At 36.8% G+C, this 17,193-nt stretch overlaps 1 protein-coding gene across 5 annotated transcripts in view; it reads left to right on the top strand.

Moving 5' to 3' along the window:
- Positions 1-17,193, top strand: part of Tcf12 (transcription factor 12) — a 280,237-nt gene that overhangs the window by 97,394 nt on the left and 165,650 nt on the right. For all 5 annotated transcript variants that reach the window (XM_013010144.1, XM_013010143.1, XM_013010141.1 and 2 more), the window contains exon 4: positions 14,614-14,716. In XM_013010144.1, the coding sequence (XP_012865598.1) occupies positions 14,614-14,716 (103 nt within the window). The remainder of the gene's footprint in view (positions 1-14,613; positions 14,717-17,193) is intronic.

Genomic DNA, 17,193 nt, shown 5'->3' with positions numbered 1-17,193 from the left:
TCTTCTTCTTCTTCTTCTTCTTCTTCTTCTTCTTCTTCTTCTTCTTCTTCTTCTTCTTCTTCTTCTTCTTCTTCTTCTTCTTCTTCTTCTTCTTTCTTCTTCTTCTTCTGTGGGGCTTGAACTTTGGGCTTGGGCGAAGATAATTCTTCTTATCTCAAAGTTTTTCTTCCATGGATAGGAATGGAGTAAGTGCTAATAATGACTTCACTGGAGTTGCAAACCTAAGTCTATTAGTGGAGATGAGACTTCTTTGGCTGCCTGTGACTCAGCACAATGTAATTTCAGGGACTTTTTACTAAGAGAAAGGAGCAGATCTGTTTTGTGGTCTTTCCTTGTAATACTTGCTAAGACTTCTGCTACCCGTAGCAGAAGTCTGCTACCTTAGGGATCATTTCAGGGAACATTTGTCAGAGACACATGTCAACAGCAAGCTGACACATCAGATCCTAGAGAAAGTGAAAATATGAGGGCACAAAGATTTTGAAGTTGCTCTAGGCTTCTGAATTTTATACACAAAGCCACAGCAGAGTACTTGGGATAAGGGAAATGAAAATAAAGTTCACCAAGAGTGAGAATATAGTTTTCAGTCTGTGGAGACTAAAATTAGTCTATAAGGTTATGTAGATGAGATTCACATAATTTCTTTTGTGATTCTTGGACCATTTCTGCCAGATGAGGCTACAGAGAACTTCAATTTTGCTTAGTGCTGTCTGTATTCTTAGTGGGTATTCAGTATCTTTTCATTCATGTGGACAAACTTGGCTAAGAGCCACTCTCATTTGTAGATAGGAGTTTGATAGTGATAAGAAAGCCTTGGTACCTGTCATGTCCTATCTATACAAACTCCAAAGAGGTCATTCTGACCTCAGGAAGAGTTATACTGACTAGGGTTTTAGAAGGTTGATTTACATTTGACAGCAGAATGGGAATCCCTAGAATAGTTAGGGTTCTTTCCCTTTGGGAACAGATTAGCACCCAATTACCATTTCTAGTTAGTTTCCCTGCTTCTAAACAAGCAGGGATTCAGAGATTGGTAAATGCATTTAGTTCCTGAAATGTCAAAAGTTAAATTAGTGTGTACTTTTAGTTGATAACATATGTTTAAAAATATGTATGTGTATTATTTTAGTTATAATTAAAGATAGCAATATAGAAGCTATAAATTAGGTACCTCATAATTACCAAAATAATATAATTGGTTACTTAAGTGATAATATAATTGGTTACTTTCAGTGATCAGAAAAGAGTTAATAGAGGAAGACGTGTTTGAATAATAGTAGAACAATGAGCAAAGACCTTGTTATGATTGGAATTGAAGTAGGACTGAGGGTGTGGCTTATGTGATAGTGCACAAGCCCCAGTTCTGCCAAAAGAATGACAGACAGACAGATAGGGAGAGGGAGGAATGAGAGAGAGAGACAGACAGCATGGAAATATGGAATAGTCAGAACATAAGGACAAAAATGCTCCCCAGATCTAAATTCCATAGACAGATCAGAGCCAGGTAACCTTTGTGTTTGAAAAATGCAGTCCATCTTTAGGAAATAAAGAGCCAATTAAAAAGAGATTTATACAGATAATAACAGATTTTAAAACCTTCAAATTTTTTATAAGGATTAATTTATTGTATTAAAGATGAGTCCCAAGTAAAACTGTGGCAAGCAATAAGTTGATCAGCAAAGATTGATTTATAGGTCCATTCAAGAAATTACATTTGGGCAGGGTGATAGCAGCCAGATTGAAGAGTAATGGAAAGAAAAGGAATGTTACAAAGTGGATGGGTGAAGCAGCTGACAAAACTTAGGTGACTGGGAAAGATGTGAAATTCAATGGACTCCATCCACAGAATCTTGAACTCCTGAATTAAACTCCCCCGGGATTTTAGACTGTATGTGACAAGTTAGCTGTGGTTGTGTTAAATAACTACCAGAATATTTAATTTTAACATTTTCCCCTCTACTGGGGAGAAATGGTGTGAGAAGCTAAAGGCAGCTTTTTATTTGTTGTTCCTTGTTTGTCAGCATTAGTGTATAATAAAGTTTAGTATTGCTTTTCTTCCTGTAGCATAGATAATTTTCTCTAAATTATTTATTGTTATTCTTTCTATTTTTGAAGGGGAAAGGTTACAGATTTTGTAGTGATTAGGAATTCATATGCACTAATTAGAAAGGACCCACAAATTTTGAATAGTGTTTTATGCCTCTTGATCTCAGGTACAAAACACAAGATGAAGCAGTTAAATAGCAAAGCAAGACAGAAGGGACAGAGAAGTAAAGTAAGTGTTTCTATATCTTGCATCTATGTTCCCATTGATCTGTTTTGTTATGTAACTGCTCCTTCAGACTGTTCTAAATGTGGAAAGGGAAAAACCTGCCTGTGAGAAAAGGGTGTATTTTGATGTTAGGTTTAAATAAGCCCTCAGTAGTAAACGTTGTTTGTTAGAAATGTTTGGTATTCCAAACAGTATCTGCATACAAACTAATCTACATATTCTTGGGTAAGAAAAAGTTGGGTTATGATGATAACCCATCGCATGTTGCCAGGAGATATTTAAGGTGAAATAAATCACATACTGGTTGGATTGTCCATTATCCTGTTTTAAGCCAATCAAGGCTTCTGTTTTTCCTGTTTAGCCATTCTTTTCTAGAGACAAATGCGTTGATATGCTCTACCACAGATACTTTGGGGAAGAACTTTCCTGTCAGTTTCCTGCCCTATTGTGAATTTTTCTTAATTTTATATGCCTGTAACATCTTCATCAGGACTGATTTAATCTATTTATCTTAGACTTTTTTTGGGGGGGGCGGGGGTCGGTGATGGGTCCTGAACTCTGGGCGTGGTGCTCAGGAATCGAACCCAGGGCTTCCCGCATGCAAGGCAAGCACTCTACCATTGAGCCACCTTCCCAGCCCCATCTTAGACTTTCTTTTGTAATCATTGAGCTCAGTCTTATTTTCTTAGCAGTTTCTTAGTGTTTTCTCAGTATAGAGATTTCTTGTTCATGAGATTAAACTTCTAGGGAATATTCTAACAAAACAAATATTTAGCTTTACTTAGCTTATTTTTATTAATAAATAATTGTAACTATTGTTTATCATAGTATACTTCACAAGCTTCACTCTCCAGTGTTACCTGTTTTGACCTACAAATGTAGGTTCTTAGTTTTAGAGGTGAGGAAAATAAGGTTTAGAAAAGACAAATCACCAGAAAACTAAACATCTATGAGTTGTATGTAGGTTGTATGCCTCTAAAATTATTGTCTCGGGGCTAGGAAGATGGCTCAGTGGTAGAGCGCTTGCCTTGCATGCCTGAGGCCCTGGGTTCGATTCCTCAGCACCACATAAGCAAAAAGAAAAAAGCTGGAGTGGCACTGTGGCTCAAGTGGTAGAGTGCTAGCCTTGAGCTGAAGAGCTGAGGGACAGCGCCCAGGCCCAGAGTTCAGGCCCCACGTCCGGACCCAAAAATAAATAAATAAATAAAATAAAATTATTGTCTCTTTCTATTGTTGTTTCTTTCTATTATGTACTTGCCAAAGTATGAGAGGCCTTAAACAGTTAGCTATTCCTTATTTGTCCAGACTTGAAGGAAAGATATTCTAAAACATGTCATGAACCCCGGGCCTTGAACTCTGTTTACTTGTGGCTGATAGTCTATCACTTGAACCATGACACCGGTCTGCAATTTTGTTAGATAATGAGAACTAGAGTCTTTCAGGTGTTTGAACCATGGCTGGCTTCTACTGGAGGTCTTCCATATTTCAGCCCCCTGAGTGGCTAAGATCACAGGCACATGTTCCCAGTGCTTAGATAGATTTTTTTTTTTAATTGTTAGTACTGTTTCATGGCAGTGCTGGATCCTGAACTCAGGACTTCATGTTCTTGCTTGGCTTTCTCTGCTAGTATTATTTCTTTCAAAAACTTATTTATTTTAAATGTTAAACAAAACCACAACAGAAAAAAGAAAAAAATAAATCCACAAGCTGAAAGCCAAATCAACCAGATTTGTGTCCCGTCTTTGCTCTTAGATTTGATGTGGACAAGTTAATTTGTGAGCTTTGACCTAAGAAATATGTAAGGATTAAACGGACAAGTTTTTTTTTTTTTAATATGTAGCACATACCTACAATTTATAAGTGTTGTTCCTAGTTTTACATCTTGGCCCATGCAAAGTTACATGTCCATTGTGATATAAAACCATGTTAGGAATTTTATGAGTTTTGAATGTTCCTTGGAGAGACAGCTGTTTTGAATTCTTGGAACATGTCCCAAACAAGTTGACGAACTGTTACAGTTTTTAAATGCCCAATAAGTCCTGTACATCAGAAAAACTAGATTTTGTTTATGTACATAAAAGCTATGGGGAAAGTTTTGCATTGTAGATCTTGGGATTTAAGAGATTTTAGGGGGAAATGGGGCAACTCGTGCTTAGAGTCTATATACTTAGAGTCTATATCCTTAGACTATGACTTATACATTTAAGAAAAGGCGTCAGTCCTTTCAGTCTGTTTAAAAGGTTTATTATGTACTCTGAGACCTTACATGAGCTTATGTTCACAAAGACTTACGTAGCAGCATGTCAGTTTCTCTGGAGATGTGCTTCTGCTGCTATATATTCTTACAGTTTTATGCAGAGAATAGAAGATGAAAATATTCTCTTTCAATATATTAAACAGGTATTTCAGCTTTAAGCCTTAGTTCATTTATCAGTTAAGATAATTATTCTAATGTGGTTTTGTATCATGTATTAGACACTTTTCTGTAATGGTGATAAAGTACCTGAGAAAGGATGAAAGAAGTTTTTCATCTCATGTTTTTAGGGGGTTTCTGTCCATGGACACTTGATTCATTTTTTTTTTTTTCCGGCCATGTTGAAGCAGTCTTAATGGTAGAGAGCATGTGGTGGAGTGAATCTGCTCCTCCCATGCAGGGGGAAAGATGATGTTGTGGTAGGGGAAGGGGCTGGAACAATATATAGTGTTCAAGAGCACCCTCCTCCCCAGAGGACCTTCAACTCAGTTCTGACTCCCAGGTTTCAATCACCTCCCAATAACCCTGCAAATTACGAACCCATCCTAGTCAGAGCCTTCATATTTCAGAAGCCCCAGTTTTGTGCTTGCTGCTTTGGACACAAAGCCTTCAACACATGTCCCCTTTTGGGGGACATTTTAGATGTAAATGACAACATAACCAACACGGTACTTGGAAGAGACTATACCTTCGAGTTTAGGAAACTATTTTTGTGATGAAGCAATTAAATACCAGCTGTCTTGAACCGAATGCAGTCAAGTCTCATGCTTGCTAGGCAAGTGCTTTGCACTTGAACCATACCTCCACTTGCTTTTACTTTATTTTTATTTATTTTAATATATATTTTATAAAGATATTTTGTACAGAGGGGTTACAGTTACATGAGTAAGATGATGAGTACATTTCCTATTGAGCATTGTTACCCCCTCCTTTGTTTTTCCCTTACCATCCCTCTGGGCCTGGGCATTGTCCCTGCAATCTTCAGCTCAAGGCAAGTGCTCTACCACTTGAGCTACAGCACTACTTCTGGTTTTCTGGTGGTTTATTGGAGATAAGAGTTTCACGGACTTTCCTGCCTGGGCTGGCTTTGAACTGAGATCCTCAGATCTCAGCCTCTTCAGTAGCTAGGATTATAGGCGTGAGCCACTGGTGCCTGGCCCTTTACTTATTTTTTTTAGGTAGGATTTTGTGCTTTCTTCATGGGGCTGCCCTCAGACCATGATGATGTTGCTTTGTGCTTTCCACATAGCTGGGATTATATTGTGAACCATCTTCAACTTGATTGATGAAATGAGTCTCACTAATTTTTTTGCCAGGACTGGCCTTGAACTGTGATCTTCCTCAGTATCTGAGATTGCAATCATGCATCACCACACTCAGCCAAATTGAAAAAAGATTTCAACCGTCGTATCAAGGTTCTACAAAGCTTTTGAGGGTTTTGGTTGGGATTGCATCAAATCTACAGGTCAATTTGAGGGTAATTGACATCTTAGCAATGTGGAGTTTTAACCCATATGGCATATCTTGCTATTTTAAGTCTTTAATTTCTCTTAATAATGCTTCATAGTTTTTTGTGATCAGGTCTTTCATACCTTCTGTTCATTTTAATAACCATAATCTTAGATGAAATACTACTGTTAGAAATGTTTTAAGGGCTAGGAAGGTGGCTCAGTGGTAGAGTGCTTGCCTTGCATGCTCGAGGCCCTGGGTTTGATTCCTCAGCACCACATAAGCAAAAAGAAAAAAGCCGCAAGTGGCACTGTGGCTCAAGTGGTAGAGCGCTAGCCTTGAGCTGAAGAGCTGAGGGACAGCGCCCAGGCCCAGAGTTCAGGCCCCACGACCGGACAAAAAAAAAAAAGAAATGTTTTAAAAGTTCATTTTTGGTTTATATCTGATAATAAAGAACTACAGTTGGTCTGTATATTAATCTTGTTATATCAACTTATTTTCATTGTAGTAGGATTTTGGTAAAATCTGAAGGATTTTCTGTTTGGGCAGTATGTATTCATCAATAATGAGAAATGAACTTTCATTTCTAATTTGGGGGTCTTTTTTGGGGGGAGAGGGTCAGTGGTGGGGCTTGAAGTCTAGGCTTGAGCACTGTCCCTGCGCTCTTCAGCTCAAGGCGAGAGCTTTAAGGCTCCAGCCATCATGCTATTTCTGGTTTTCTAGTGGTTTATTGGAGATAAGAGTCTCATGGGGGCTGGGAAGTTGGCTCAGTGGTAGAGTGCTTGCCTTGCATGCTTGAGGCCCTGGGTTCGATTCCTCAGCACCACATAAGCAAAAAGAAAAAACCTGGGAGTGGCGTTGTGACTCAAGTGGTAGAGCGCTAGCCTTGAGCTGAAGAGCTGAGGGACAGTGCCCAGCCCCCCCCCCCCAAAAAAAAAAGAGTCTCATGGACTTTCCTGCCCGGGCTGGCTTTGAACCATGATCCTCAGATCTGTCTCCTGTGTAGCCAGGATTACAGGCGTGGGCCACCGGCGCCCAGCTTTTATTTTCTTTTTATCTTTTTTGAACTGGCCATAATTGATAATTCAGCATTGAGCAGTTTGATAAACGTGGGCAGCTCTGCCTTGTCCTTGATCTTGGAGATAAATATGATGTTACTTGTAGATTTTGTTGGTGTGACTTATTTGAGGAGTTCTCTATATTCCTAATTTATTGATTGTTTACTAAACATAGATGCTGAATTTTATAATTTTTTCTTCATCTGTTGAAGATTCTTTTTATTATTTTTAGTATAAGAGCCATTAATTGTTTGATTGATTTTTAAAGTTTAGAGCAACTTTGCATTCCTAGGATAAATACCTTTGTTACTGACCTGTTCATATATTATTGGATTCAGTTTGCTGAAATGTCACAGATATTTATAGTTGGGCAATATTGATCTGTGGGGTTTGTTTTTCCTTCTTTCTTGTACTATTTTAGTCTTTTTCTATATTTGGTGTCATAATGATGTTGACCTTAGAAAATCAGCTGAGAATGATTACTTCTTACTCAGCTTTCTAGATGAACTTTTATACAATTGGTATTTGCTCTTAAATATTTAGTAGCACTTACTACTGAAAATATCTAAGTGTTTAGATTTTTTTTGGTTGATTTTGAATTAAATTAGTAGATAAAAGGCTATTCAAGTCATCTTTTTAAATGACTTACTCCAAAACAAAAAGCCAGTATATTGCACAGGTGAATATTGTGTTTGGGTCCTTCAACTTATCTTTTTTAAAAAGCAGAATTAGTTGGGTCAGTTTGTGTTGTATAAGAAATTTAACATTTCATCTAAGTTGAGTTGACTGACATGTTCATAATATTTTGTTACTAAATATTTGCATCATAATGTTATCTTTTTATTATCTTTAAGTAGTTATGTGAAGGGCTTTCAATTCAGCTTGTCATTTTATGTGTACAGTGTATCGATCAGTGTTAACCCCATCCATCATTCTGCCCTCTTCCATTTATCCCAGATGCACTTATCCCCTCAGATTTCACAATTCTGTTTTCACATATGTACATCAAGTATAGTTATCTCTTACTGTGTTAAATTAGCACAAACTTACCAGTGTAAAACAGCACATTCATTTATTTCACAGTGTTTGTGGGCAAAGAGTCTGACAGGTTTAACTTGGTTATCTGCTTTGGTATCTCATAAGAGGATACTGGTCAGAGCTAGGGTTTCATTTGAAGGACCAATGGGACAAGAATCTACTGTCAGTCAAATTGATGTAATTGTTGACTAATGCAGTTCCTTTTGAGTTGCTGAAGACCTTAGTTTCCTGTTGGCTGTCCTCTTACTATCTTGTACAAGGCTGAAAATTTTGCTTCCTTAAGAGATCCTTGGAATTTTGATACCCTTTTTGCTATCCAATTTGTTTCTTATTACAAACTTTCTGCAGATAATTGATTATTGATATTTTAGAGCCTATAGCCAGAAATCTGTTCTTTAACATAGTACAATTAGACAATTACCATACTTGTGTGATTTTAGAGATGGCTTGTTGATTTCTTAGTTTTGTCCTGGCCTCTGAAATGAGGGCTACAATATTCAGCCAATAAGAGAATCTAGATTCATACAAGGTAGTAAGCAGTCCTAAGAATTGTCTGTTTTTCAATATAGCCAATAGTCTAACCCAGCACTTTACCTAGTATATTCCAGAGAATTTTAGGTGTCTCTTAGATGTTTTAAGAGTATTCACAAGGTTAACATAGTTTTCACTGTACTACTAAAACTTGATTTATGATTTCAGTTTTATTCTTTCCTGACTTGTGAGGCTTTCAGTGGCTACATGATAAATGATGATATCTTTGCTCTGACATCATACGTCATGAGGTTAAATAAGTGTATTCTTTTATGTTCTTGTGTTTTTTTTCAGGTTAATTTTTCTGACATGATAAATCAATAGCTATAGTTCATATAAACAAATTTCTTGGGTCTCACATTCTTTAAAAGCATAAAGGCTCTTATTAAATGGTAACTGCTCTGTACAACACCCTAATAATAGCAATAAGTTTGTACTTAAGTATAAAGGTTTTCTAAGACCTTGGGAATAGTTGGCTTAGTGAAAATGATTCTCTATTAACGTGTCTATGAATCACATTAACACATTTTTTTGGTGGTGGAGATTTAAAAGAAAAAAGTGACCAGCATGTAAATCTTTACTAATTATGTAGGAAGTTAAATCAGTTTTCTATTATTCTCTGATTTGGTTAAAATTATTTGAATTCTTTAAGATATTTTTTTCCTCCATGACATAGAAAAGAGATAGTATTAAACATAAAGGTTAACTTAACTGACACATGAAAGACCCTAGCACAGAGCTAGAGCATAGCAGGTTCTCAACTAGAATTAGCTGTAATGTTCACAGTGTCACCAGAGGTGTGCTTGTTGACACTTTGGTTTTCTAATTAACAACAGTTTTTTTTTTTTTGGTAAATTAATAGGCCTTCTTTATTGAAATCAGTGCTATTTTTTTCTGCCATTCTGGCAGTGCACTTTGCTTTGATGTTCATACTTGGAGCTGGGCTGGTATATGGACATATAAGCTATTTATACTCAGCCCAGGAAGTTTAACTTAGAATTTGGCAGAGTGACTTGGGCTTCATTTAAAATTTTACTTGTCAGTCCATCCTGTGCCTTAGACTAATAATAGGAGTTTAATAATACTAATCATACCTTAGAAGTGGTAATGTGGAACATCTTGGATTGCATGAAAAAGTTATCAGCTGATTAAAATAGTTTTCATATTATTTTTCTTCTTTCACTCTCAGTGTCCTTGAAGGCAAAGATTGTGTTTTATTCATCATGTATCCAGGTGTCTAGCAGAGTGCCTACATATGTTTACATGCGCATTGTTACAGTTTCCAATGACATTTCAATTTTTAAATCTCATGTGTAACTACATGAAACATGAAAACACAGGGAAAAGATGAAAGAAAAGAAAGGATGAAAGGAAGAAGAAAACAGGCAGAAGGGAGTGAAGAGAAGGAAAGAGAAAACTGGTAAGCGTTGATAAGCTCATCTAAGATACATATTGATAGCACCCATTGAAAATATTAGAACTCAAAGCAAGCAGGCAGATAGATGTTGACAGGTGTGGTTAGCTATTGGTTGAGATGGAGTCTCTTGAACTTTTATGATCTGGCTGGCATTGAGTCATCATCCTTGAATTCCTGCCTTTCAAGCTAGGATTACAGGTGTGAGCCATCATACCTGGTTGAGTTCTTGTTTTTGTGTCTGAAAACTTTATAGTAAGTTTCTGCAAAATAGGTAGGTAGGAAGATTAATTAGGTAGATAGATAGGTCAGATAGACAGTCCATTTATCATTGGGTTTTTGTAACAAAGGTGATTATGTCTTATTTATATAAATATAGAAACAACTTTGATCAGTAACTTCATGAGTTTTCTCTTGTAGCAAAGATTAACATTTCTAAGTTCTGTGTTGTTTTTTATTTGTTGTTTTTTAGTCGATCATGGGCCCTGAACTCTGGGCCTGGGTTGCTGTCCCTCAGCTCTTCAGCTCAAGGCTAGCACTCTACCACTTAAGCCACAGTGCCACTTCCGGCTTTTTCTGCTTATATGGTGCTCAGGAATCGAACCCAGGGCCTCATGCATGCAAGACAAGCACTCTACCACTGAGCACCTTCCTGGCCCATTTCTAAATTCTTGTGCCATACAATGATCAGAGAAAAACATTATGAAATGCATTTTGTAGAACATATTTCAAAATGTCAAAGCTGTTAAGACGTGTTATATAGATGGAACTGTTTAAAATACACTAAATAATAATTAAGGTAGATTTTAAGTATAGAATTGAACAGATTTTGTATCTTTCCATGTATTATCTTTTTTAAAATGTCGTCTTCATATATTCTATGAACAGTTTTCAATTTAACATGTCCCTTTATGTGAAGAATGCATCTTGATCATTCATGCCTTTCATTGTTCTCCCCTTTCCCATTTCAGCCTTTATTAGTAATATAATCAGTTGTTAATCTTATATGCTATTCATTATCATGAGACAGGAACAGTAATTTTTTAAGGAATGTTTGAAAATAGGCTGTGGCCAGTAGTATAGAGTGGCTAAAAAGCTAGTACAATAGATAATTCTGATTGTTTTGCTTTATTTTTCATAATGTATATCACTTACCATATGCAAGTCTTAATTTTCTTAGCAGTTATTTTCATAGTGATATTAGTCTTCAGAAGTTTTTGTTTGTTTGTTCTGTTGGTTTTTTGAGATAGGTCTTGCTATATATGTAACCCCGGGTGGCCTCACGCTCGTCAACGTCCGGCTTCAGGCTCTGGAGCGCTGAGGTTGCCAGCATCCACTATCACACATGACCAGAATTCAGATTTTTTTAGTTAGAAGCTTTAAAGGGTTCAGTTTGAACTTTTTAGTAGTATTGTAACTCCCTTTTATTTCCTCAGGTGGGGGGGACCAATCAGTGTTTTGCGCACAGTAGGCCAGCTCTCCCCCTGAGCCTCATCCTCAATCCTTAGAATAGTCACTTTCTATCAGGTAAAAATATGTACTATGATTGATTGCTATTTGATGTTATTACTAGTTTCTTCACTTCCCTGCAGGTTCATGCATTATTTTGCTTTGTTCCTGTTAACTTTGTTTGCTCCAGGATCACACTGACTTATATAATCATACCTTTTTGCCATTTGAATTTATGGTAGCTATAAATTATATATTTTCTTAGTTCATCCTTTTCTCCCTAATGACCTGTAATTAGAATTATACCTAATTCTATGTGTTAAGAAGCATGCTGTTTAAATTTCTTGTGATCTAGCCCCGTTTTTATTTTTCATTGAAGCCTATTTGACACTTACTTTCTACTTAAAAATCTTTGGACTAGGCTGGGAATATGGCTTGGTGGTAGAGTGCTTGCCTAGCATGCATGGAGCCCTGGGTTCCATTCCTCAGTACCACATAAACAGAAAAAGCCAGAAGTAACACTGTGGCTAAAGTGATAAGAGTGCTAACCTTGAGCAAAAGAAGCCCAGGGACAGTGCCTAGGCTCTGAGTTCAAGCCCCAGGACTGGTGATAAATAAAATATCTTTGAACGAATGTATACATATATAAGAATATGTATTCTCTCCAATTTATACATTCATATATTCTTCACATCCAGCTTTAGTGTGGACAGTGTGGCTGACCTACAAACATCACAGTTAGCATTTTCTAGAATAATATTCTTTTAGGATGACAAGCCATGTTTTAGTGAGTACTTTTCAGGTTGTAATGCCTTGTGTTGACTCTAAGAATGGCAAGAATACCCAGATGTATGTGAAACGATGGTAAATCACTCTGCACAGTAGCAGTGTTCACTTCAGAATAGAAGCAACTCTGTGGAAAGACCTTGGGTAAAAGCCATCCTATTCTGTGTGTTTCTTCTCCTGCATGGGACTTTGATTGTGGTTATTGGGGACACCCTGGTGGTCATATCAGGTGTAAACGTCATCCAAGTATGTCTTCAGTGTCTGCCACATGTGTATCAGTGATTATAAAGTAGATAAAACTGAAACAGATTCATTTGGGATTTCACATTCTCTGAAGGTTAATTTTAAAGCAGAACAGCAGAAAGAGTAGTGACATGAATCCATGAGCTATTGTGAAGATTTGACAGTTACTCCTAGTCCTTTGGTTAAAGTGACAGCATGCCTACAGTTTTAGCCCTATTAGCGTCTTCTTGAATGTTAGTTAGCCTGTAGTCTGGGTAGTGATAAATGTTAGTGATGAATGATTTTATAGTCCCAGAGGATTTGGGTGGTTTCTGGTTTCTGCCAGGCAGAGCAGTTTTTCTGTCTTATTTGGGCCTCATGTAAGTTTTTCTGATCTTTGATATGATGGTTTTAATTTAGGAGAGGGGTGGTTGTCACTTGGAGTTTTCATTAACTAGTATTCAAAGTTCTATTTAGAAACAGTATCATTTTGGAGGTGATGATATACTTTGTGTAAGAATCTGAGAACTGGGGCTGGGAAGGTGGCTCAGTGGTAGAGCGCTTGCCTTGCATGCATGAGGCCCTCAGCACCACATAAGTAGAAAAAAAAGCCGGAAGTGGCACTGTGGCTCAAGTGGTAGAGCGCTAGCCTTGAGCTGGAGAGCTGAGGGACAGCGTCCAGGCCCAGAGTTCAGGCCCAAGACCGGATCAAAAAAAAAAAAAAAAAAGAGCAAGAATCTGAGAACCAGGATAGTTTTTTAATCTGTAGGAATTTTGGAACTTTATTATCTTTTCTCCCTTTGTTTTTGCAATTTTTTTATTGTGGTTAAGTGATTACAGAAATTTGAGAAATTTCACAGTATTGTGGGATAGTGATACTTAGTTCAAGTCACAAATACATTCTAACCTTCATGGGGCAAATTGTTTTTATTGTGGACATTGATCAAAGAGAACTAAGCAACTCAGTAGCAGTGATGGGAAGGAGGGAATGAGTGGGGAAAGAGGGAACAGCTGACACTAAGCAAAAGGAAAGAAATTAAATATCACCCGATGTGGAAGAAATAACTGTATTGTCAAAGCTCATAGAACTCCCTTTGTTTTAAAATACATATGTTAAAGTACAAAAAGAAATTTAGTAACAGCTATTATGAAATCATAATATATTTTTGTGGTCTTGCATTTTCAGACATAAATGAGCTGTTTTTATTAAATATTTTTTTACATGGCTCAGTTTCTATGAGATAATATACTAGTTCTAAAAGGAGTTCAAATAAAAATTTTGTTGTTGTTAAATATATTGTTTGCTATTTAGCAAAGGGTTTATTTTCAGTATATTGTTGGTGAGTTAGTTTTAGAAATACAGATAATGGATAATTTCTATTATTTTAGCTAAGGCTACTGAAGGATCCCTCACATCCATGCCAGGAGACCACACAGAGGCAGGCAGGCACAGGAGAAAGATTATTATAAGGTTTATTAGAGGAGCGATATTTCCCCCAAGAAGGGAGCAAATGGCACCTGTCCCTATCTAGGTAGCAGAAGGATCTGGGGCAGGAAGTGAAGTAAGTGGGAGCTCAGGTGGGTCTGGGCGGAAAGAGGGAAGTGGCCAGCTGTTTTGCAGGAGCTCCAGGGCTGGGAGGAGCTGTGGACCAAAGGTGGGGATAATACTAACTGCTGCAGTTGTGTTATGCTTTGTAAAGCTTGGGAAGAGAGGAAGAGTGGGAAGATGGACAGAGCGGTTTTTGTTTGTTTTTGTTTTTTTTTGTAGTTCTTTGCAACTTAGAAGTAGATTTTCTCTCCTTTTTTTTTCTTAATCCATAGAATTTGTCTTTTGGAGATAATTTTAGTAATCCTTTATAAAATTTGTATAGCTCCCTTTCACTTTGCAAACAGCATACTTAGCTAGTATTTGTTTTCAGAAATTCTTTAATTTTAAGAACAATAAATTTAAAAGTAACCTTTTTCTTTTTACTTTAAAACCTTAGGAGTAAAAGCAGCTATTTAGGTTTTCAAGTGATTAACCAGAAACTTTGTTAGGAATGACCGGTTGTCTGTACTTCAACTAGGTGAGTGTTGTGCTGCTCAATTAGCATGACTATCACATAATCTCTTTTAATACTCTGGTCTTTCTTTCCCCTAGGGTTTTACAGACAGCCCTCATTACAGTGATCACTTGAATGACAGTCGATTAGGGGCCCACGAAGGCTTGTCTCCAACACCTTTCATGAACTCAAATCTGATGGGTAAGTTGATTTTTCTATAAGTAGTCTTCCTAAAGCCTATGGCTCTGAGTTTGTTTTATCCCTTTATCCAAGGACATGTAAGTATCTAGAAGGAAACCCCTGATTTCTTAGAGTCTGGAGCTTTTCTTCTTCAGTCCAGCTTGAGTGCCATCATTCTGAAATTTGGGGCCTTCTCAGAGCACTGTTGTTTTTGGCGTCAAACAAGAGGTTACGGTGTTTGAACTGTCAGCTTTGACAATGTCTGTGTGACCTCAAGTATTATATGTTTTCTGGGGGGACCAAGAGGCATTATTTCAGGGGTTCTTGTGAGTTAGTATTTGTTTTTTTTTTAATTTAATTTTATTTTATTTGTGAACATACTGTACAGAGGGGTTACAATTGCATGGGCAGGATAATGTGTACATTTCTTACCAAGCATTGCAGCCTCCTCCTTTGTTTACCCTTCCCATCCCTTCCCAGCCTCCCCCCTCCCCCCCATTAGTATTTGTTTTAATGCATGTTATACACATGTGATTTTAGGCAGATTTTGGCACTACTTGATTAAAATTTAATATTTCCTTTAGCTATTACAGAATTTGTTTTTAGTACTTGGGTTCATCTTGAGGATGTTTGAAAATCTTCTGCAAAATGGAAGAGTACTATGAGGGTCATGACACAATCCCCTAGCCATATGTGTATGGCTCGTTTGTTTGTTTGTTTTCCTGCTACTCCTTACTCAATGCGAAGCCTCATTTTTCCCCTTTCTCAACTGCACGTTTTTAAGTTACTGAGTCCAAAATAAGCCCATTTTCCCCCCAGTTTGCATGCCATTCTTTTTTCTTTTTTTAGTTAAACAAGCAATTTGACCTCTTGGCAAAACCTGATTGAAAAAAACCATCTATGACATTTTTTTCTTCTTGTTTATGCTTTGGCTCAGCACATTAGAAAAGCTTTATTCAGTCTTCTACTGATTGCCATTGACGTCATGTAAATTTGGAAGGCTTGTGTAATTGACACTGATTTTATTACTCACTCTATTTCTTAGGGATGTGACCTATATTTTGATCTTAGAATTGTCCTTTTGAGACACAGCCAAGCTAATCTAAGTAGATTACTCAAATCCAAAATCTGGTGGTCTGCAGATTCTTTCTAAATGACTTTGCTCTGAACAGTCTTTGTTTGTCTCCTGCACCTGATAGTCTTGTGGATTTTGCCTAACATAACTACAGTTTAAAGCCAGACATTTTGAGTTTGATACAAGAATTAAAAGGACATGGATGTAATCATCAGAAGTTATGGTTAAGATTACCATTTATTTTAAAATAAGGGCCAGTGAAAACCATAGTATCAAGCATATTATTTCAAGTAAAACTCAAGAATTGAATTTGAACAAAATGATTAATTGGTTCATTTATTTTAAATTTTGTCTTTTAAGCTTACCGTCAAAGGAAAGTAGACACCTTTTGCACTGTATCTTTTCTCTAAGAATTTACACTAAGTATAGCAGAGCAATTTAAAGTTAGCCTTTTTGTAGTTCTGGGATATAACTAAGCTTTCTTAATTGAGGTCCTTCCTCTGAACTGTAAATCATTATAAATTGTCCTTTTTGTATTCTTGTTCTTGCCTTTATTCTTTGCTCACAGAGATAACTCTTAGGCACAGTGAAATTGCATCATTAGCACAGCTTTAAGTCCCCGTGACTACTATAATTGTGGGGAAGAAATCTTTGATTTCAGTGACATCTAGACAGTATGGGATGGATGTCAGTTACTTGTTCTGTGCAGCTATTGACTAAAAATATTTCTAAAATTCAGTTTGAGGTATCATCTAATTTGGAGCAATTATCCATTTAAATGGATAAAGATTAAAAACCAACCCATGTGCTCATCAAACTACTTTTTTGTAGTATATCAACTCCATATAGACCATTTATTTATTGTGAGTCTTAACTACCTAATTTTGGTGTGTATATAAAAAGGGAGAAATAACCCTGAAATCGTTAGGAATCTATGTTCAAAATTCATTGGCCATTGACAATGTCTGATTTTGCCACTCTTCCTTCACTTTATTTTCAATAAAAACAACTGAATGAGGTTTCTCAGCGGAGCTGTCTACGTGGCAATAGTTTGATTTTGGAAATGATTATCTCTGAAATTGTAGTGCAGTTTTGCCCCTGCAGCAACAGACAATCCAACTTGAAATGAGACAAAGGAATTGAACCACTAGATGCATGAATGTTTGGGTTTGTAACACTCGATAATGACAACAGATAGTTTCACTTTTCTAGCTCCTTGTTAATTTAAGGACATTTCAGGCTAAAAAAAATAAATGGAAGCTTTGCTTCTAATGTACATGGCAGATTAGAAGCATTTGAATTGTTCATAACTGTAACAATAGGTGACCTTGAGAATGGCGTTTGAATGGTGAATGCTCAGAAATAGTTAAAGCTAGGAGAAAAGCAGTTACATACTTCATCATTGATGTCAATGTAGAAGAAA

This window comes from Dipodomys ordii, unplaced genomic scaffold (assembly GCF_000151885.1).
Source record: "Dipodomys ordii isolate 6190 unplaced genomic scaffold, Dord_2.0 Scaffold11, whole genome shotgun sequence".
Lineage (NCBI taxonomy): Eukaryota > Metazoa > Chordata > Mammalia > Rodentia > Heteromyidae > Dipodomys > Dipodomys ordii.
This window is presented reverse-complemented; position numbering and strand designations above follow the sequence as displayed.